Source organism: Electrona antarctica (assembly GCF_951216825.1).
Source record: "Electrona antarctica genome assembly, chromosome: 17".
NCBI lineage: Eukaryota > Metazoa > Chordata > Actinopteri > Myctophiformes > Myctophidae > Electrona > Electrona antarctica.
The window spans coordinates 14,648,707-14,670,667 of NC_136798.1; the positions used below are offsets into that span (position 1 = coordinate 14,648,707).

Genomic DNA, 21,961 nt, shown 5'->3' on the forward strand with positions numbered 1-21,961 from the left:
CCTGCTCCTGATGAGCAGGTTGGTTCCTCCGCATGGGTGAATGTAAAGCACCTTGGAGCAAGGCGCTATATACATTTTGTATGACATGGTGGATAATCATGATTTTACCTTTTTACCATTGCACAGTGTGACATAATTAAAGTTTAAGAATAAGATAGCGGTCCAAATCTTGCAGTTTGCAATGGTTACTGGGTTTACATTTTGTCTTTATTATGTAGTTCCATCAGCTACTTTTAAAACAAAAAATAAAATGTCTGGTAATCACCAAACAACATCATGGTCTTCTCATGTATGCAAATAATCTTGCTTTTATTTTGACGAGCAAACATTTGACAAAAACATGTTTTTATTTGTGAGCTGTCAAAGGGACTGCTGAGGGACTATTTTATGTTTAACACTATACATGGTCCCTTACAAATTAAATAACTAAATATTCACATTTCCCAATGAAGACCTTATGGTATTGGGTAGATTTCAAATTCTTAAATTAAGAGGATTTTGTTGTGTGGCCTTGGTCAGTGAATGGGCATGGACCTGGTTAGTAGGGAGAGAGACAGCCTTGGTCAGTGAATGGGCATGGACCTGGTTAGTAGGGAGAGAGACAGCCTTGGTCAGTGAATGGGCATGGACCTGGTTAGTAGGGAGAGAGACAGCCTTGGTCAGTGAATGGGCATGGACCTGGTGGCCTTGGTCAGTGAATGGGCATGGACCTGGTTAGTAGGGAGAGAGACATTGGCATAACTTGTGAAAATCATGCTCAGGTAAAGTTGGTCTCATACCCACTTCTCTAATTCTCCCTTTCCTCTCAGGCTGCTGAGTGCAAATAAAAGCATCTCTGTGAAGGATTCTGAAGACGCTGTGGATAGCTCAGAAGAAAAAGAATATTGCTCAGACAGTAAGAAAGAGGTAGGTATTCCTGGCATGTTATAGGTTTGTAGGCACACAGTACTCTGAAGATGATGATTGATTTTTTCCCCCACCGTACCGGTCATCAAGCCGTGGGCATACGCTGCAAAATTCAGGAGATAAATTATTGTTAAACACCTGTATTAGGCTATACTTACAAGAAGTACACACAAATAATTCTTATTTTGATCGTTTCCCTGTTATTTTCCCTGTTATCTCCCCTATGGGACCACATCATTACAGCATGGAATTGTGGACAAAATCTTATCCAACTTCAACAAAACTTTCTTTAGTTTTGGGTCTGAGAGGCTAAATTTCATCAAATGGTGGTCCGTGGCTCAAATGACAATGGGCTTTGATACGAAAACCACTGGTATAGAGAATAGACTGACCATGCCGTGATAACGAGGTTTGTTCTCTGTCTCATTAACCGATGATGCAGTGATAATGATGTTTGTTTTCTGATGATGATGATGATGATGATGATGATGATGATGCATTGATAGTATACTGAGGTTTGCTCTGTGTATGTATTAGCTGCAGGAGAAGCAACAGCAGTTGGAGGAGCAGCTCAACCATGAGATGCAGGCCAAACATGACCTGGAGCAGAAGAACAAGTATGGCTGAGTGTTGTTGACACCTTTTTTGAGTGGTGCTAGCCACTCCTATAACAGCTATGTGTGTCCCTGGCTGGGTCCGAGCGCGGAAATAGCGTTATAGCGCTTGTTCACCACCAAGTGTCACTGTTGCGCAGCCTAACACACACACACACACTTACTGCTTATGGCTGTCCATCGATTTCGATGATGACGTTGCTCCAAGCGTGGGTTATTGAGGGGGGTTGCGACGGTGCCATTGCATGTGGCTATGCAGGCCAATGCGTGAGCCATATGAATTGCCACATGTGGGGCAGATGAAATCCTCAGATGAGGGGAGGTCCCCTGCAGCACGCTGGTGTCGCTGTATGCGCTTCTGTTTTCTCCTCTCCGTGGTCTGCTCCTGGAGGTGTGCGATGCCCTCGTGGCTGATGGTGCGCCAGGTGTGGCGATCAGCAGCCAGGTCTTCCAGTGCAGAGGGTTTGATAGCACAGGACTTCAGGAGAGTCTTTATGTGGTCCTTGTAGCGTTTCCGCTGTCCCCCGGGAGACCTACGGCCCTCCTGGAGTTGGCCGTAGAGAATCTGCCGGGGGAGCCTCTGGGCGGGCATGCGGATTACATGCCCCACCCAGCGTAGATGTTTTTGTGCAAGGAACACTTGGATGCTGGGTGTTTGTGTCCGGTCATAAATGTCCACATATGGGATCCTGTCCTCCCAGGTCAGACCCAGTATCCGTTGTAGGCAGCGGATGTGGAATCTCTCTAGGATTCTGACGTGCCTTTGGTAGGGGGTCCAGGCTTCCGAGCCATATAGCAGTGTGGACAAACAGACTGCTTTGTATACAGCTGCTTTTGTAGAAACTGTCAGGTTTCTATTCAGGAAGACCCTGGTTTTGAGCCTACCAAAAGCAGAAGAGGCTAACCCAACACGGACCTGGATGTCATGGTCGATGTTACAGGTGGGGGACAGGACACTTCCGAGGTAGGTGAAGTGTGGTACGATGGTGAGCTGCTGGCCATCAATGGTGAAGACAGGCACTTCTGGCTGGTGGGTGGAGTGTTGCACAATGACCTGGGTTTTAGCAATATTGACCTTGAGTCCTAGGGCACTATATGTGGATGAGACCACATTAAGTGCACGCTGTAGTGAATCTGGCGTGTGGGCAAGGAGAGCACAGTCGTCAGCATACTGAAGTTCTAGGATGTGTTGTTGAGAGATTTTGGTGAAGGCCTGGAGGCGCCGGATGTTAAAAAGACTGCCATCCAGCCGGAACTGTATGTGGATGCCATCTGTGGGTTCCAGAGCTTGGTGTGAGAGGAGAGTGACTGCTGAGAGGAAGAGGTTGAATATGACAGGGGCTAGGACACAGCCTTGCCTGACCCCTACTTTCACATTGAAAGAGGGGGATTGCTGGCCTCCAACGCGAACGCAAGCTTGCATTCCATCATGCAGTTGTTTGAGGGTGTTGAGGAACTTCGGCGGAACCCCCAGCCTTCCCAACAAGTCCCAAAGGAGTTTCCGATTTACAGTGTCAAACGCCTTGGACAGGTCGATGAAGGCAATGTAGAGGTCCTGGTGGTGTTCCCGGGCCTTTTCTTGTACCTGCCTGGCTACAAAGACCATGTCGCTAGTGCTGCGATCTCTTCTGAACCCACACTGAGATTCAGGCAGGATGTTCTCAGAGATGTGAGACACTAAGCGAGAGAGCATGACCCGGGCAAGTACTTTTCCAGCAACCGAGAGCAGGGAGATTCCTCTGCTGTTTCCACAGTCGGCTTTGTCACCTTTCCTCTTATAAATGGTGATGATGGTAGCATCCTTCCATTCCTGGGGGATGGTTTCAGAGGACCATATGGTATTTATCATTTGGTGCAGCCGACGGGTGAGGAGGTAGCCACCATGCTTCAGGACCTCAGCTGGGATTCCGTCGGGGCCTGGGCTCTTATTATTTTTTAGGCCCTTGATGGCTTTGCGTACCTCAGCGAAGCTAGGCGGGGAGTCCAGGTGATCAACAGGGGGTATGGTTGGGAGGTTTGCAAAAATGTCTTGGTCAGAGGGGTTTTCGGAGTTGAGGAGGGTGTTAAAATGCTCAGCCCATCTGTTCAGGATCTGGGGTGTATCCTTGAAGAGGGTGACTCCGTCTGCCGATCTGACTGGGGTTATGTTTTTCCTCTGTGGACCATATATGGATTTGATGGCATCATAGAATCCATGGGAGTTGTTGGTATCAGCATAGAGTTGGATCTCTCTAGCCTTCTTGATCCACCAGTCATTTTCCATGGCTCTGAGGATGCGCTGGACTTCGGCTCTGATGGAGGAGAGTCGCGTCTTTAGTGTGATGGATTGTGGATTGGCCAGGCAAGCAGCATGAGCTTTGTGTTTTGCCTGGAGGAGTTTATGGATATCCGGTGCACTGTTGTCGAACCAGTCTTGGTGTTTACGCCTGGTGTACCCAAGGGACTCCTCTGCTGCCTGGTGGATGGCAGTCCTTAAGGTGTCCCAGCAGTTGTTAATGTCAGGGTCCTGGTCCAAGTGGGTTTCAGGGATTGCAGACAAATTTGCTGCAAGCTGTGCCCTAAGCTGGTCTACGGAGTGTCTGGATTTGAGTGCTTCACAGTTGAGTCTTTTGTTTGGAGGTGTTTTCTTCAGTTGGGGACGGATTTCCATCTGGAATTTGGCTCTGATCATCCGGTGGTCAGTCCAGCAGTCCGCTCCACGCATGGCTCTGGAGATTAGCACCTCCTTCCTGTCTCTGCGACGGGTGATGATGTAGTCGAGAAGGTGCCAATGTTTGGAGCGTGGATGTTGCCAAGAGGTCTTGAATTTATCCTTCAGCTGGAAGAGAGTGTTGGTGATGATCAGCTGATGTTCAGAGCAGAGTGAGAGGAGGCGTAGTCCATTATCATTGAGCCTACCAACACCGTGCTGACCAAGTGTTCCTGTCCAGAGCCCGTTGTCCGAGCCCACCCTCGCGTTAAAATCTCCGAGGAGTATGAGCTTGTCGGTGGGAGGTGTTCCTTCAATGGCGGAATTTAGGGAGGCATAGAATGTGCACACACACACACACACACACACACAGGCCAGGGAGGAGGGCTAGTACAGTACAGTACAGTACAGTACAGTACAGTACAGTACAGTACAGTACAGTACAGTACAGTACAGTACAGTACAGTACAGTACAGCTCTATTCCCATTTCATATTTATTTATTTCATTTCAGTTATGGTTTTACGATACGATACAACTTTATTGTCAGCCTGCACTGAAATTTGTTTTGCGTCCATGACAGGACACAAATCACAGAAGCAGACAAGAACAAGAACAATAGAACATATCCTCTTGGTTTACCGATTTTGGTTTAAAAGCAGAACAGACTGGTGTACAAAAGAGTTCTTTAGCCGGTTTTTGTTATATTTAGGGACTCTACACTGCCTCATGGAGGGCAACAGTTGATATTCATCATTTAAAACATGTAAGGGGTCAGAGGAGATACATGCTCTTGGTCTGGGCTTTATATGATTATATTCATTTTACTTTGTACTTTTTTACATATTCCATAACAGAAAAGAAAGGGAGCAGGAAGAAGATAAATCTTATTGATACCTGCCCCTATCTATCCATTTGAAATGCATTGGCAGAATCCGCCATCATGGGTCAAATAAAAGTTAGCCCTTAGTAGGTTTTGTTGTTTTGATATAGAATTGAATCAAAACTGAATTGAATATAATCACATCAAATTGTATAATCACGTGAATGTCTCTGGTTTTGTCTTTGCTCTTTGTCAACAGAAATTCCACCAGCCGTTTAGAGAAGTTGGTAGAAGAATTAGAAGATGAGGTACAGTAAAGGATTGGATGAACGGACCGATGGATCGATATTAATGAACGATTCCTTAGGCCCTACATTAAGTTGTATTTATCCTACAGTCACCAGCCCTGCAAGTGCAAACAGTGCAGGATAGACGAAAAGTTCTTAATCTTGCTTTTGTTAATTGTTCTTAAGTTGGACTTAACCACTTATGTCTAATTTATAATTTGTTGTACGATGCTGTTGTGTAGTGAAAATAGCCGATGCAACAACCTGTATAAAGCTTGTAAATCTGCTAATAATTTGCTTTTTTGAAAATGTTTTAAAAACTGACGCCAGGTTACAAGTGGTTAATTTGAGCTGTCTCTGTGTGCCCAGATGAGCAGCAGGCAGCGTGTGGAGTCTTCTCTGAGACAGATGGAGAGAGAAAGAGCTCTGTTGCAGCACCAGAATGCAGAGAACCTGCGCAAGGTGGAGATTGAGACGGACAGGAAACGCACTCTGGAGAATGAATGTGAGGAACTCATAATTTTGCGGTCTCCTTTGTTCCAATAACTTGACGTAACGTAACTTAAATAAAATCCTATAACAATTTATCCTTATGGGCGAACCTATGAGTTCATGAAGCTAGCTTCCATATTCTAGGGAACATTGAGCAAAAATAAAAGATTTACAAGCTCACAACGCGCCACAGTGCTTGTGAGCTTGTAGATCTGGTATTTCTGGCCAATATATTTAGTGTAGAGGGGCCCTAGTATAGACCCCTGGGGGTCTCCTACCTATTTTCACCTCATGAAGGAAAATGGCGTATACGGCCACACATCGAAATACCCGTATGTGTGTCTCAAAGAATAATAAGAAACCAACTGTTGTTCCTGCTCATTCCCCATTAGTGAACAACCTAAGGGACCAGCTAGAGGAACTAAAGCGGAGGAACCAGAACTCCCATATATCCAATGAGAGGAACATACACCTGCAGAGACAGGTGAGGAGCACAGCTGTTACCTTGAGTCTACATACTGTATAGTGCATGTGATTTACCTGCCATTCCTGTCCATTTGTTTCATAATACAGCAGTAGACAATTGATTTGGAAGATTTGCTTAAAATTTAAAATACTACATTTCTACGGTATAGTGTTTTGGACGTTTCATAGAAGACCATTCAATATTTGATAGGTAAAAAAAACAATACTGAAACTGAAATAGCATCTTGGATAATTTAATCACTTGTTCATCAACTGTAAATTGAACAGGGTGCCTGTTAGTGGTTTCCTGTGTAGTACTACTGTATATGTAGTACACATGGTATATAAATTCCATGTGGATCTCACATGGGAATGGCGTGGCTGTGTGGATCTTGGATTTGGTTGTCGGCCTAGCATGCACGCACGCACACACACATTGTGCTACATTATGTGATTGAACAGTCATGCAATTTCATAAGCAAGAAATGCTGTTTTGCTCATCTCTAGCTGGAGGAGGCCAGCGCTCTGCTTCAGGCTGAGCAGGAAGCTGCAGGGCGACTCAGGAAGAGCCAGTCGGAGGCTCAGAGGCAGGCCCAGGGCCTGGAGGTCAGCCTCAGGGAACTGCAGGACAAATGCAGTCAACTGGAAAGTGCCAAGATGGAGCTGGAGAAGCAGCTTATGGGCCTGCAGGCAGAGCTGGAGTCTGAGAGACATGACCGTAGCCTGGGGACAGAGACCATCACTGACCTGCAGGGTGAGACATCGCAGACCGTTTACACTGGGAATAGAGCATCGCAGTCCCGCCCCCTCGAGAGACCCGGAAAATAATTCCCTGTTAATTTTCCTCATAGACTTTTCAAAAAGTATTGTTGGCTTTGTCCGCGGCGTAAATGTCTTTAAATAAATACTTTTTAAAAAGTCTATGAGGAAAATAAACGGGAAATTCTTTTCCGGGTCTCTCGTTGTCATGAAAGGGGGCGGGACTGCGACGCTCTATAGAGATGGCATCCCAGGTGTCCTTAACAAGGTCGAACCACTCCAAAGAGAATCGTGATAAGCCTTTTAGATGGGGGCCTTGAGCCATTGATAAAAATACAGCTCGATTTTAATGGTAATGGGGATTAGTAATGTGTAGTGAGGTCTGTGTGCAGATAAGGACTTGAAAGGGAATGCAAAATCGCAGGTTATTAAGTAAAGAAAAAGTAGCTAGTTGTTAAAATATTCGGTGCATATTAATTCCAGAGGTATGCTCAGCAGAAACCTTGCATGACTGAAAGACCTTACCACCATGGTTAAAAGACCGTTATTTATTTATTTTGTTAAATATATTATGTTCCATGCTATTGTGAGTGAAATAGACCAGCGGATTTTCAAATACACCAATTATTGCATCCAGTAGACATTGGTTTCCATTCCTTGTTATACTGTAGTTACGGTAATTAACTACTGCTTTGGACGTGAAAAATAGGACTTAATAGGCCAGCTGTGGCGACGCTGCTGGAGTACACTATGTGCAAACTGTCGCAGGGGAAAAAAAGGAATTACACAGAAATTGGACCTCAGAGCTGGACCCAGCTTTAGATGTAGATTGTTGACTGGGGAAAGAGCTGATCATTGATGGAAACATCTGTTCAAAGGGCTTAGTCTGGCCCTGACTAAAGCCAGAGGTTTATAAAAGCCAAACCTAGACCAGAGCCAGTACCTCTTGTGAGACCCTTTTGTTCAAGAACTTGAGAATACTTGGTCCTTGCAAACTTGCAAAGTAGGCCTTTCACTAAGAGGGGACATAATATATAACAACAAGGCATTTCCCTAAGAGGGGACATTATTGTAACAAAAGTGCTGCCTGTTTGCACTGATGATGTTTTTTCTTTTTTTTTCCCTCCCTGTCAAATTCTCCATTTGGGTGGAGTTTGTGCTAGGGAAAGTGTGTGTGTGTGTGTTGGTTTGGCACATTAGAAGGCAACAGTTGTGCAGGGAATGGTGCAATGTCTCACCTAATGTATGATGATCGCCTTTTCCTATTTCTGCATTTCCAAAAGGTTGCGTCAAGCCAAATCCTTATTAACCTGCAACATGATAATTAATTAGACCAATTCAAGGCAGAATAACACATCCCAGCCAGCAACATCGACACCACATGTCCATTACATGCCTTTAAGCCTTTTTGTTCTCACTCCCTCTTCCCTGTTCACTCAACCCCGTCTCTCTTGTCTACAGGACGCATCTCAGGTCTGGAAGAGGAGGTGAAGGATGTGAAGACCTCTCTCTCCAAGGCCCAGGCTGAGAAGAAGCAGCTACAAAAGAAACTTACTGACCTTGACCGGGTAACATTGTTTAACCCATTTAGACCTGCGGACGATTCTACAAATGCCTTCTAAAAACTGACAGTTTTCTGAAAAACACATACGTTTCTATGTCGGTCGTTCTCAAACATTTTCATGTCAAGGACCCCCAAAAATATATGTAAATGGCCGCCGACCCCCATCTGAAAATATGTTGTTCTAGGGACCCCCCCAGAAGCAAAGATTTGAGTTAAAAATGTTCGCTCTGAAAAAATATACAGTATATTCAAAGATTTGCGCCACATTTTCACGATTTTGCAAAAATAGCAGATCTACAAGCTCATAGCGCTATGAGCTTGTAGATCTGCTATTTTTCAACACCAAAAGGGGTTCCTGTCCAGAATGGGTTAATGGGATTCGATTCAATATCCGCAGCCACTGCTCCCCTGGAGTTACAAAAGCCATTTTTTAAGCACACGTAGAGACTTAATTATCGACTCTCTCCACCCAGGTTTAACATAATTCATGATTCAAATATGCATGGTATCCTGAAGTATGATTCCATATTCTATATATATGGTACAAGGTTAGCTTGAAAACTAAATATAAATATAATATAAATATATAAATATAAATAATGCAACAAATGTGCTACTAGTTTAGTGTGCCAACATTCCAAGAAGCTAAAGAATATAATTTACATTAACCAGAATTTGGTGTTGTCGATGCCATTGGCAGATACATGTTTGAGCTATGCACCGTCCACCTGTGAGACAGACATAGAGCAAATAGACAACATTAAGTAGCATCCTATAGCAACCAATACATTGAGATAAGCATATAAAAATAAATGTTCCACTAAAGATACTACTAATAACATTCTAATAACTTAGTAGATACTACACTATACTCAATTAATATTAAGACAGTCATTCAGATTCCTGCCCAGTTCCACAGACAGACACATTCATTTTAACTTAATGATGATAGATTGACTGTATTATCGACCGTTAAGGAAATTTGCCATAGTACCACACAATAAGTTCACAATGGCGCCAGTGAGATACAAATCATGCCATAGTGCAATCATATGTAATTGGCCATATTCACATCATGGTTCTTAAATCCCAGACCATCAAGTGAGCGTGTTGGTCCTATTGCTTCCACAGGAGAAGAGCAACCAGGAGATCGACCTGACCTTCAAGCTGAAGACCCTGCAGCAGAGTCTGGAACAGGAGGAGGCAGAACACAGGGCCACCAAAGCCAAGCTAGCTGATGAAAACAAGATCTACCAGTCCATTGGGGAGGCCAAGTCCGGAGCCTTGAAAGGTGACTATGAGGGAGGGGGAAGAGATGTAAGATGTAATTAAACTGAACAGCACAGGCCACTGCAATTCTTAAAAAAGCATTTGACACACACTGTAAAGTATAAACCTTCTTGATTATTCTAGATTAGGCTGGCTGGATGGCAGAGCGGTGCCACACCTCAATGCAATTTGATACTTATTAATAACTTATTAATACATCTAGACTTTATTTAGATTAATGTGTGCGAATTGTCAAGTAACTGTGACAATGTACAGTCACAGTCCCAAAAATCAGCTTGATGTTGACGCCCTGTTTCACACTAACATTAATTCCCACGCATTCATTCCCCTGGAGCAGTTTGGGGGTTATATGCCTTGCTCAAGGGCAACTGTATTATTGAGGCAGGGGTGAGTGTAATTTTCCGTGCCAGTCTGGGGGATTTAACTGGGAACCTTCTGGCCACAAGCCACTGTTTAGGTTTCGAAATATATATTGGTGTTTTGTCATTTCCACGTGTCTTTTGTAGCACTTTGGTTACATTGTCTACAGTCAATGTACCCAACCTGAGCCTGCCGAGCCATATAGAGTTGGAAAAAATAAAATAGACAATTAAATAATAAAGTGTTTTAAAAGTAATCTGTAAATTCTATAAATCAATTCTAAAACTAACTTCCTAAACTAGCAGCAAGAATGCTTTTTGTGTTGTCAGATCAAACCCTAGTATCCAGGACAATTGAGCTAATCTGTATCATTAGTCGCCTCATGTTTCTGTTTCTTTATCTTGTGCGTGTTCCAGAGGTGGAGCGCAGCCTTCTGGAGGAGCGCAACTCCAAGCTGCAGGTGGAGAGCGAGCTGCTGCAGCTACAGAAAGACCACTCCTTGCTGGACTGTGACTACAAGCAGTCCCAGGAAAAGCTGGATAAGCTGAAGGAAAACAAGGACATGCTCTCTGAGGAGGTGTGTGTGTGCGTGTGCGTGTGCGTGTGCGTGCGCGTGCGCGTGCGTGTGCGCGCACAGCAGACATTTTGCATTGAGCCTTCTCCCGTGCTCTCGGTTAAGGGACTTTCTTGCCCTGAATCTAAATATCTCTCAGGCAACATTTACTCCGAGGCTGTGTACTGTTTCTTAGGTTTGTTTTTCTTGACCACAAACATCAATGAAATGGTTAGGTTTATGTTAGAGATGGATATAGTTGGGGCTTGAGCGTTAGTTGGGACAGCCTATTTTAGGTGTGCGGGTACTGTACTCCTAAACGTGTACAGTCGACGATTAGGACGATTAGGAGAGATTTGTTGAGATATTATGATGTACTACAGATCAGATGCATGGTGTTCTTCCTTAAAAACACATGGTAGCCTTCAAATGCGAAGATCTTTTTGTGGAAGAGATGGAGCTCTCGGGGAACCCCAGTCAACTACATTGGATGATCACTTTGATTTATGCTCCCTTGATGGTGATGGTGTTGCGCACCAAAAATAGCTCACAATGTGATCCACCGATGTGGTATTAACATTATATGTTACATGTTACCATTTTTTAAACATGTTTTTTTCTGGGTTTGTGTGCATCCGTCCCAGGTGACAAACCTGAGCTTGCGTCTGGAGCAGGAGATTCAGAAGCGAAGTCTGAGTCAGCACGACCTGAAGACGCAGATTCAGCAGGTGTCAGTTCTGCGTTCTTCTGAGAAACAGCTGAAACAGGAACTCAACCACCTGCTGGACATGAAGCAGACCCTGGAGAAACAGACCCACGACCTACGCAGGTAGGTCGTGCGTGCACACACACACACACACACACACACACACACACTTATTTGAGCTCGCATGCACAGACCCGAGTGCCCGAGTCACAGTATTTCATTATTTAGTTATAATTCTAACCTGCATCAGTGCATGAAATACTAGTCCAGATACAAGCAAGTGGGATTGTTCTGCATCATGCCCTTCAGGTAGGCTACTTTTATTAAAGGGAGGTGAATCCCTAGGCTGCTTTGTAGTTTGTTATCCAGTTCAGGTTAAAAACTGTAGCAGAGTAAAGTCATGGCGGGCTGCATAAGACTGACCTTATAGTATACTGTGATAACAGTATAAACTAAAACAACACAGCCTGCACTGCCCTGCAGCTAATCAAATGCATATTGGTGTGTTGCATTTAGGTGTGTCCAGACTGAACCATGGTTGTGCCACTGTCTGCAAGCATAGAGAGTAGTCAACGTTGTTAATGTAAACAGACACACTCTAGAATCACTTCCATTATAAATATGATGATTCGTTTTTAACATAAACTGGAAAACAAACTACAAATAAAGAAAGAAAAGGGTTTCATGCCCTTTAAATTGGATTGGGTAGTAATCCTGAAGGACATTTTTTAATGAGTGAGTGCTGTTGACTGTAAAATACCTTTCTTGACCGTGCACCTTTCAAGAAATGACTAGAGGAAGTAGTGCTTGCATAATGGGTGGACACTTACTGTAAGTGTCTATTTTGGTTACATTTACACTTTCTCTGAGTCAAATGAACACTCAGTATTTTGCAGTTTAGTGCTCATTGCCTTGCCCTGTGTGACAAAAACAGGACTACAGAGAGTTATACATTACTTGACAGTTGTTTTGTCCTATCACAGAGAGAGGCTGGAGGCTGAGGGACACTTGAAGGAACTAAAGGACCAACTGGAGGCAGAGCAATATTTCACGGTAACTTGTGTTTATCTTATTTTCGGCTCTCTGCTGCTGTTTTATGTCTTATAGGCCGTCCAGGTTGATATCTTGGACACCAGCCTTACGTTACAATATTAAATCCCCAGTGCAATCTTATTATATTTGGTTTTGCATAGTATAAAGTATCAAGCAAATATCGGCTGGCACTGCGCACTCGTTATTTAATGAAGCCAGAACTCTGAATAAAAACAAATGCTTCAGATTTGACAAAGTTCTATATAATCTATGAGGTTTCTATTTGCCTGGGCTATGCTGTGCCATAAACTTTCAGTAAAAGCCATTACCCAAATGAATGTATGCTGACTGTTTTTTTTCCTAGACCCTGTACAAGACACAGATTCGGGAGCTGAAAGAGGAGTGTGATGAGAAGAATAAACTCTACAAAGATGCACTGCAAAGACTGGAGGAATACCAGGAGGAAAGGTAATGTCACTGCCTCCATTAACGTTTTGCTCTGACCAATAGCCGTCACCATTGCTGGTCTAGAAGCAACTTCTAACGAGGTGTGTTCCCTATCCAGATTGGGTTGGTCAATGCAGTCTGAACAAGGAATGTGATTCAAAAATGATTAGCAAAAGAACAGTTTCCATGTGATTTTGTGCTGTTTAGACTTGATAAAACCTCATTCCAGATAGGCCAAACATCTGATTTGGGTACACTTTGAAATGGGAAAGAACTCTTGCTTACAGTGAAATAAAACTTTTAATGACCTTTTTATTTTTTTTGGCATTCAGACAGCCAGCAATGGGTAGAACGCTCCCAACAAATTTTTAGTCTCTGTGACACATCTAGTGGCCGCAATCCGCATTCAAATATTTTCCTAGAAGCTTTGTCATTGGTCGATTTGCCTGTTTGCTTCCTGATTGGTTAGTCATTGCGACCAGGTTTTTTTCGACCAATGACAAAGCTTCTAGGAACATCTTTGAATGCAGATTGCGTCTCCTAGATGTGTCACAGAGACAAAAAAAATTGGGGAGCGTTCTACAGTACCTATTGCTGGCTGTCTGAATACCTACAAAATAAAAAGGTAATTCAAATGTTGAGATATTATTGCTTATAGCAGCTTTAACATTGAGAATTGATGCCATATTTTCTGGATCAACCTAATTAATTCCCCTTTCTGATGTTACTCTGGCCCTATGCAGAAGAACTGACATATTGGCATGGAAAGCAAAGAATTATGAGATACATGGCAACTGGTTAGTTATGCTGCTACAGAAACAAAAGGAGCAGTGAAGGAATCATCATCTATAACATAACTAAAATATTCTCATCTGTTTGACCTTTAAGAATTAACCAAGACAATCTTGATTAGCGTTTTTAGCCTACTGTAACCAGAGGATTTGAAGTGGATTGGTACGGTAAGAGTTTAAATGGATACGCAGCTTTCCCAGATGATATATGACCCATGGCATGGACACCATTCATTTAACTACACACTGCTAACTGGCACCAGAGTTGCTCTCCCTTCCTTCCCTTGGAGAGAATTATGACAGGATATGGTCCTGCAAATAAGATTAATGGTCTTCAAAGCCATTTACAAATGGTCTATTTGTACTATGAAGGAGATCCATGTTTTTTTTTTTATCCCATTCTAATAAAGATCCAGGTTTTTATCTCATAGTAACAGACCCCCAAGTATTTAGCCCATACTTATGAACCCCCAGGTTTTTCCAGAGAGAATACTAACACGGACCCCAAGGTTGTTATCCCATACTAAAAGAAACCCCCCAGGATTGATCCCATACTAACAGACCCCCAGGTTTTTATCCCATATCCCCCAGGCTTTTTTTTAAAAACAAGAGATACCTCCAAGTTTGTATCCCGTAATAACTGAGAGCCCCAGGTTCCTGCTATCCCATACTAACGGTGTTGATGTGCCCTCCTCACACAGGGACTCCCTGGCCAGTCAGCTGGAGGTCAGCCTGACCAAGGCCGACTCTGAGCAGCTGGCTCGCTCCATCGCTGAGGAGCAGTACTCCGACCTGGAGAAGGAGAAGATCATGAAGGAGCTGGAGATCAAAGACATGATGGCCCGACACAGGCAGGACCTTGGTGACAAAGAGGCCACCATTAGCTCAGTGAGTCTGGGAGGTAGAAGGGAGGACGTTTGGGAGCAGCTAGAATATCTATCTATCTATAAATGCACCATGTATCTGTGTGTGTGTCTGTACGTCTGTAATCCACGTAACTCGAGAACCGTTCGCCCCACCGACTTTACTGGGCCCTAACTGGGCTGGCCCGAGGCCCCGCCTGGCCTTACTAATTAGCACACATTTGTCGCCCTACCCGGCTCGAAAACGTCAATTAACATTTTTAAAAGGTCCATATATGGGCATTGCCAGACCTGTAGTTTCAGCACAACCTCGCCCTGAGCGTGACCTCGCACTTTCTTGCCCCCAGGGCGTCTTAATGGTGTGCATTTCTTCACATGAACACATTATTTTGCTATGCAAGATTCCTATGTCCAATTAATTTGGAGGCTCTACTATCATTAGTATGTGATTGATACTTCAAATTTCATGTTGAATATTCCCCAACATTGACACGTACAATACAGTACAGAATACGTCTGTTTTGACGGTCTTTTACAGTATATCAAGCCATTCTCTGGATGAGGAAACTAACTTGTGTCCCTGCTGTCCCTTATAGCTGGAGGAGTCCAACCGCACTCTGACAGTGGATGTGGCCAACCTGGCCAACGAGAAAGAAGAACTAAACAACCAGCTGAAGGAAATGCAGCAATGTAAGTGTCGTAGTTCCACTGTACTGAGACCGATCCCAGAAATATGTAGAGTGTAGTTTATTAATGTGGCGCTCCCTACAGTCGCGATGTGGCTCAGGGTTCAACGCCATGGTGAAAATGGACCAAGACAACAATTAACCACATACAAATGTATTTTCAACTATTAGCTAACAGAATCTGACTTACAAAAATATTTGACTTTGTAGCTATTTCAGTTTTTAGTTATTTTAACATGCTGTATGTTCTTCCGATATTCAATGTGGCTAATGTAATTGAGATGTGGGATTGTGACAAAATCTTACCTCATATATTCTGATCCCCTGCTTGTGACTTTGATGTTCTGTGACTTTTTAAACTATTTGCAGGAAGTGCTTTTTAGCCTTCTGGCCAGAGACTGCAGATGGAAAATAGCCAACATTGCGTATCTCTGGCACATATATTTGAATTTATGATGATTAATGTGCACTGTCCTACCTAGAAAGAACACTAGGGAAAGAAGTTCCAGGCAGGGCCATAACACATGAAATGTGAAACCTGTGTTTTCCTGACTGAGAGAGTTTATGTTGAAAAGATTGTAAAAATGTGACCCAATGCCTCCCTGCTTGGCACTCAGCATCAATGGGTTGGATTGGGGGGACAAATCAACTAATCAAATGATTCCCGAGCGCGGCATGGCTGTAGCTCACCGCTCCGATAGGTTAAAACAAATTATAAAGATGAGTTTTCAGGAGGGATTTGAAGCGGGGGACTGACTCTGCGAGCCTGATCTCTAGAGGGAGGGCATTCCAGAGGGTCGGGGCTCTGAAAGCAAAGGCCCGATTGCCTTTTCCCCTCCCAATCTAAACAACCCTTTGACCATAGCTAACAAAATATTGGACTATATGTCATGTCATACAGTAGTCGTGAAAAGGTCAAAATGTGGGGGAGCCCAGGGGTATTGATGTGTATGTGATTGACATTCTTCTCCTGCCTATGCAGATCGCCAGAAAGCCAAGGAGGATGAGAAGGTTCAGCAGTCAATGAAGTTCTCCTTTGAGAAGCAGCTGCAGAATGAAAGGACTCTAAAGATTCAGGTGTGTGGTTTCTACTTTCTACTGTATGTGATGGTTTGTGACAGTATGGATGCACAGTAAAATCCTGAGTATTTAACTCTGAGTGTACAAATTTAACCAAATAGAGCAGTGGTTCCCAATCTTTTTCATGTCGAGGACCCACAAATTGACACTCATTAGCCCGCGGACCCCCATTTGAAAAGATATGCCAGGGACCCCCCATAAGAGAGGATTTTTACGGCTCTAGCAGAGATTCTAAACCTGTTTAATTTCAAGGACCCCCAGTTTGGTTTCACTTGCACACTCCCAGAGATACAGATCTATAAGGGTCCATTTGGCTCCTAACTATCATCTAGCTGGGGACCCCCTGGAACTCCGTCCTGGACCCCTGGGGGTCCCCGGACCCCACTCTGAGAACCACTGTTCTACAGTATGTGATGGTTTGTGACAGTATGGATGCACAGTAAAATCCTGAGTGTACAAATTTAACCAAATTGAGAGTCCATTTTGTTGCATTTTTTGTATACTTAACACAGTGATACATGATCACTGAGGATTTTACTATGTTTTCCACAGGATTTCTACAGTACGTAGTAGGTTTCTTAACCACTTTAACACTGGCACCTCAATTTTGGGCACGTCATTGTCATTATACGCAGAATTTATGGAATATATACTGTAAGCTGTGAGCTTCACCGCATGACACCACACTTTCGTGCACGGCACCATTGTATGACAAACTATATAATATATACTATCATCAGAGAACCGGAGTTATAAAAATAACTTTAGGGCTTAAGGAGTTAAATGAACATACCAGTGGTCTGGCATGTTTAGCCCATTAACTACGACTCACTGTATACTTGACTTTACTGCCGGCCATATTTCAAAGCATACCGTACTGTCATTTTTCTTATTTTAGAGGAAGCCACTGGTTTCAGTTTATTTCAGTGCAGTATAAAATCTACTTGCAATGACTTGAACATTGCTTGAAATACAGTAGGTAATTACATTTCACTGTGCTGTTTCTGTCGGCCATATTCATGTTGCTTTTTAATTCATTTTGAAGTGCAAATTGATTTGGAATGTCTAGGGCTAGGTGAAAATAGTCTCGAGAGAAAATTCTAATGTCCATAACAATATTAACCGCCCGGTTAATATTGTTATGGACATTAGAATTTTCTCTCGTGAGGTATAACAAAGGTTTGTTAAACGTGAGGTTTAACCTTTAATAGACCATTATTATTATTATTATTATTATTATTATTATTATTATTATTATTATTATTATTATTATTATTATTATTATTATTATTATTATTGTGTGACAGTGATATGGCTAGGTTGATGTTCAAAATCATGTTGAACTGAACAAATTCCTTCGGTCCAGTCATTAACCCATTCAAATAGGCGTCCCTAATTGTGTGTGATATTACAGAAAAAGTTTTTTAAAAATCCTCAAATATTCTAAACTGTATTTGCGAAATTAGCAGATCTACATGTTTCCGTGAGATTTTGGATTGGCTTGAGCATGTAGACGAGCTATTCCCGCTAACCATTGATTCTAATCACCTAATAGTTGGTGAAGGAATTGATTGCAGGCGCATGTGTATTCCTGTTCACTGAAAGTATTCCTAACGTACGAAAGCATCTCTGGTAAAGCTCCTCTGTTCCGCTGCTCTCAGGCCATCAACAAGCTGGCGGAGGTCATGAACCGGAGGGATTCTGTGAGCGGCAGTCACCGCGGCAACGACACAGAGGTGCGCAGGAAGGAGAAGCAGAACAGGAAGCTGCAGCTGGAGCTGAGGTCGGAGAAGGAGAAGCTGAACAGCACCATCTTCAAGTACCAGAGAGAGCTCAATGAGATGCAGGCGGTCAGTTGTCCTCCATTGTTAAAACACAAAGAATATTTAGATGCAATGCGTGGTCTTTATTCTGTGACGTAATGATTCTTCATTGGATCCTTCATCACGATTAATTGGTTATTAAGGGTGGACGTAAAAACTGAATATACTACAGGTATACAGCAACATGGTTGCTATTTTCCTGTGGGAAGGAGGTGGAGGGAGAGCCAGCCCAGTCCATCAGGGGCAAAATGTCTGCCATGTGACTATTCTCAATATGTACACAGTATCTATTCTGGTGAGGGAGGGATATTTTGAATCCTGCTGTGGAGACAATGGAGACATTTGTGCAATAGAGAGTTGAGTGCTTTAGAATCTGAATGTACTATATGTGCTAAAATGTTGCAGAATGACTATTGACTCTTCTTAAACATTGAAATTGAAAAGTGTGGGGAAAAAATCTTCCATTATAAATACAAGCTACAAACTACACGTCTGATGATCGTCTGTGTGTCTGTCTGATATTCAGCTCATAGCAGACGAGACCCAGACCCGCACTGAGCTTCAGATGGCTTTGGACAGTAAGGACAGTGACATTGAGCAGCTTCGTTGTCAGATCACTTCCCTCAGCATTCATTCCCTAGACTCCACCAGCATCAGCAGTGGAAACGACCTGGATGATGATGGGTACCCAGGTAGACTGATGAACTTGTTTTGTTTTTACTCCAAATGCTCATTATGGAATGATTTTGCACCAACTTTCAGGTCTAAATGCAAACACACACATCTGCACTTCCTGCATTACTCTTTGTTTAGTCTTCTCTCCTGGGCTTTTCCTGTGTTCCATTCTGTCACTTCCTGTTTTCACCAAGTGTCTTTGTCCTTTCAGTTCAATTGCTTTTAGACCATCTCCTCTCGTACCCTTCCTCTTTTTGTTTTCAACTTTACTCTTCTTCTGTTCACCTCATGTCACTCCCATCCCCCTCTCTGTCTCATGGATGTGGTGCAGTGCACATCACTCAGTCCCACACCTCGGAGTCAATGTCATTCACCTACCAGCGCACTCAGAAATCTGTCCATATCGGCACGCGGCCGTCCCTCAGATCGGCTCACACTCTCTTTGACTCTGACTCTGACTCTGACACGGAGGAGGAGGAGGAGGAAGGAGGAGATGTGCGGGATGGGCGCCCAAGGCAGGGTTGTCGTCCTCTCGCCCTCACCTACGAGCGTCCCCCAGAGCCTGAACATGCAGGTGACACTGCATGGTGGTTCATGTTTATGTTAAATACATTAGTCACAATGACTAATGTATTTGTCTCTGATGGGGTCAATTCACTTTTGTTCCGCTCAGTTTGAAATATAAATTTTATACGACGGCTCACGTAAAAATGAGAGGGCCTTCATTCCGAACAGTTAGATTTACAAATCAATGGAGCCACTCAAAATTTGCACCCTCGGTTTTGCATCATACATTATTTGAAATAATTTATTTCCCACATGTTTTTTTGTATTCCAAGGCCCTGAGTTTATATTTTGTACATGCCGCCTGCTAGGCCTGGGCAACACATTGTAATAGGAAACTTTATATCGTCTGGGATCCTGGCAATCTTAATACCGTGATATGACATAAGTATAGTCTTTTCCTGGTTTTAAAGGCTGCATTACAGTAAAGTGATGTATTTTTTGGAACATACCTAACATACAGTCTAGCTGTTCTATTATTTGCCCTTACCCACTTAGTTATTATACTGTAAGCATTATGATGATTATTTACCAACAATTTCATAGTGTAAATATTTTGTGAACACACCAATAGTCCATAATATATTTGATTGTGTCCATATCACCCAGCCATCTCCCTGCTATTATTATAACATGCACAGCTATAATTTATAGTAATATTATTGAGCTCTTGGTGATAATAAGCTGTGCCTACCTACATTTCTGAACGGCAGGTACCAGGGTAACTTATTTATGCGATTTCCCATCTATGCAGTTTGAGCTGGTTGAATTCAGAGTGAATTGACCTCAACTATCTGACAATGTCCCTGCGTAACCCCTATTCTTTTTGTCTCCACCTGTCTCTCTCTCTCTTACTCTGTCTGCCTGCCTGCCTGCCTCTCTGTCTCTCTCTGCTGCACTTTAATCTTGTTTTGATATTCAAATACACGCAGCTTCACCTTGCTTGCTTTTAAAAAGGTTTGTTCCACCTCAAGAATGTGTAACAGGAAAAGTTTTCTCCACATTTTGGACTGTTTGACTGTGTGACGTTTGCTGTGTGGATTTACAGTACTCCGAAAATACCATAATTGAGACTGTAGGTCGCAGTTTACTATGAAAACCTCCAGTCCATCAGTCACACCTCGTGAAACGCTCCATATATGGCCAATACAGAATTCATTCCATATGTTGATCTGACCTCATCAAACTCTCAAACTCTGTACACTCAAGACACTGCCCCCGCTGCCACCCTAGATCTCCATATATGGATGGCCAATACAGAATTCATAATTCCATATGTTGATCTGACCTCATCAAACTCTGTACACTCAAGACACTGCCCCTGCTGCCACCCTTAGATCTCCATATATGGAGCTGACCTGTTCTGACATTCCATATGTTGATCTGACCTCATCAAACCCTGTACACTCAAAGCTCCATATATGGAGCATGATGTAGCATAGATCATCACCTACATCTGGAGCCGGCCAGCAACTCTACATCTGACCTCACGGACACCAGATTAATAGTTTAACTCCTGCTTCTCAGCTGTGCCGTATTAAGAAGCTCTGTTGTTTCCTCACCAGACACTTGCCACAAATGTCTAAATTATTTGTTTAATTTACCCCAGAATATCCTATTTCCACTGTTTGCATTCCTCATTCAATAAGGAAAGGCACACCACTACCAGCAGTTTCAGACAACAAGGTGTACGCTTTGTTTTTTCAAAGGAAACCATTTCCCACAGCGTTCTTTAGTGTCTTGTGACGGAAGCTTCTAAAATGCCGGAAGTGTTTGTGCACATGAAAGCGAGTCATCCCTCTCACATCTTCCTGTTTCCTCTCTGTTCAAAAGATACCAGGCTGGAGGGCTGGCTGTCACTTCCTGCGAAGAACACCAAGAGGTTTGGCTGGGACAGAAAGGTAACACTTCATTATCCCTGCTCTCTACAGGCTTGACAAACTGTAATCCCCATTATTGTCAACATTAGTTATTTTATAACTTCACATGTATTATTCCCTCTAGTATGTGGTAGTGAGCAGTAAGAAGATCCTGTTCTATAACAGTGAACTGGACAGAGAGCAGTCCAACCCGTTCATGACACTGGAAATTGAGTGAGTCTGTCAGATTAATGGTATTTAATTAATGGTAAATTTAGTTTTTCCTGTAAGCACAATTTTGACTATCTTGCATCTTCTCAGTGCAGCAAAAGAATCAGAGTTATTCAGTAAAAGGAAAAGAAAAGTTAATTTTAATTCATTTTGCTATGGTTTACACCATAATATGATGACTACAGTATATACAGCCAAAAATGTAAACACAGTGATTTTAGTTTTCTCTCCCTTCTGTGTTTACATTTGGAATGCTCCTCCCTCCTAGGTATCAAAGGAGCCTAATTGTCGTATTTCTTTCCCTCGTACAGTAAGTTGTTCCATGTCCGACCTGTCACGCAGACGGATGTGTACCGTGCAGACGCCAAAGAAATCCCAAGAATATTCCAGGTGGCTTACTCTA

General features: G+C 43.0%; 1 protein-coding gene across 1 annotated transcript in view; it reads left to right on the forward strand.

The window, feature by feature from the left end:
• The window catches only part of LOC306941447 (rho-associated protein kinase 2-like), a 48,998-nt gene that overhangs the window by 23,204 nt on the left and 3,833 nt on the right, over window positions 1-21,961 (forward strand). Inside the window, exons 10-30 of the mRNA XM_079526926.1 lie at window positions 810-906; window positions 1,444-1,523; window positions 5,291-5,339; window positions 5,688-5,823; window positions 6,203-6,294; window positions 6,783-7,029; window positions 8,496-8,602; window positions 9,730-9,889; window positions 10,665-10,825; window positions 11,446-11,630; window positions 12,491-12,560; window positions 12,904-13,007; window positions 14,479-14,665; window positions 15,237-15,330; window positions 16,309-16,403; window positions 18,068-18,256; window positions 18,756-18,921; window positions 19,236-19,478; window positions 21,302-21,369; window positions 21,473-21,561; window positions 21,870-21,948. Of these exons, the coding sequence (XP_079383052.1) occupies window positions 810-906; window positions 1,444-1,523; window positions 5,291-5,339; window positions 5,688-5,823; window positions 6,203-6,294; window positions 6,783-7,029; window positions 8,496-8,602; window positions 9,730-9,889; window positions 10,665-10,825; window positions 11,446-11,630; window positions 12,491-12,560; window positions 12,904-13,007; window positions 14,479-14,665; window positions 15,237-15,330; window positions 16,309-16,403; window positions 18,068-18,256; window positions 18,756-18,921; window positions 19,236-19,478; window positions 21,302-21,369; window positions 21,473-21,561; window positions 21,870-21,948 (2,698 nt within the window). The remainder of the gene's footprint in view (window positions 1-809; window positions 907-1,443; window positions 1,524-5,290; window positions 5,340-5,687; window positions 5,824-6,202; window positions 6,295-6,782; window positions 7,030-8,495; window positions 8,603-9,729; window positions 9,890-10,664; window positions 10,826-11,445; window positions 11,631-12,490; window positions 12,561-12,903; window positions 13,008-14,478; window positions 14,666-15,236; window positions 15,331-16,308; window positions 16,404-18,067; window positions 18,257-18,755; window positions 18,922-19,235; window positions 19,479-21,301; window positions 21,370-21,472; window positions 21,562-21,869; window positions 21,949-21,961) is intronic.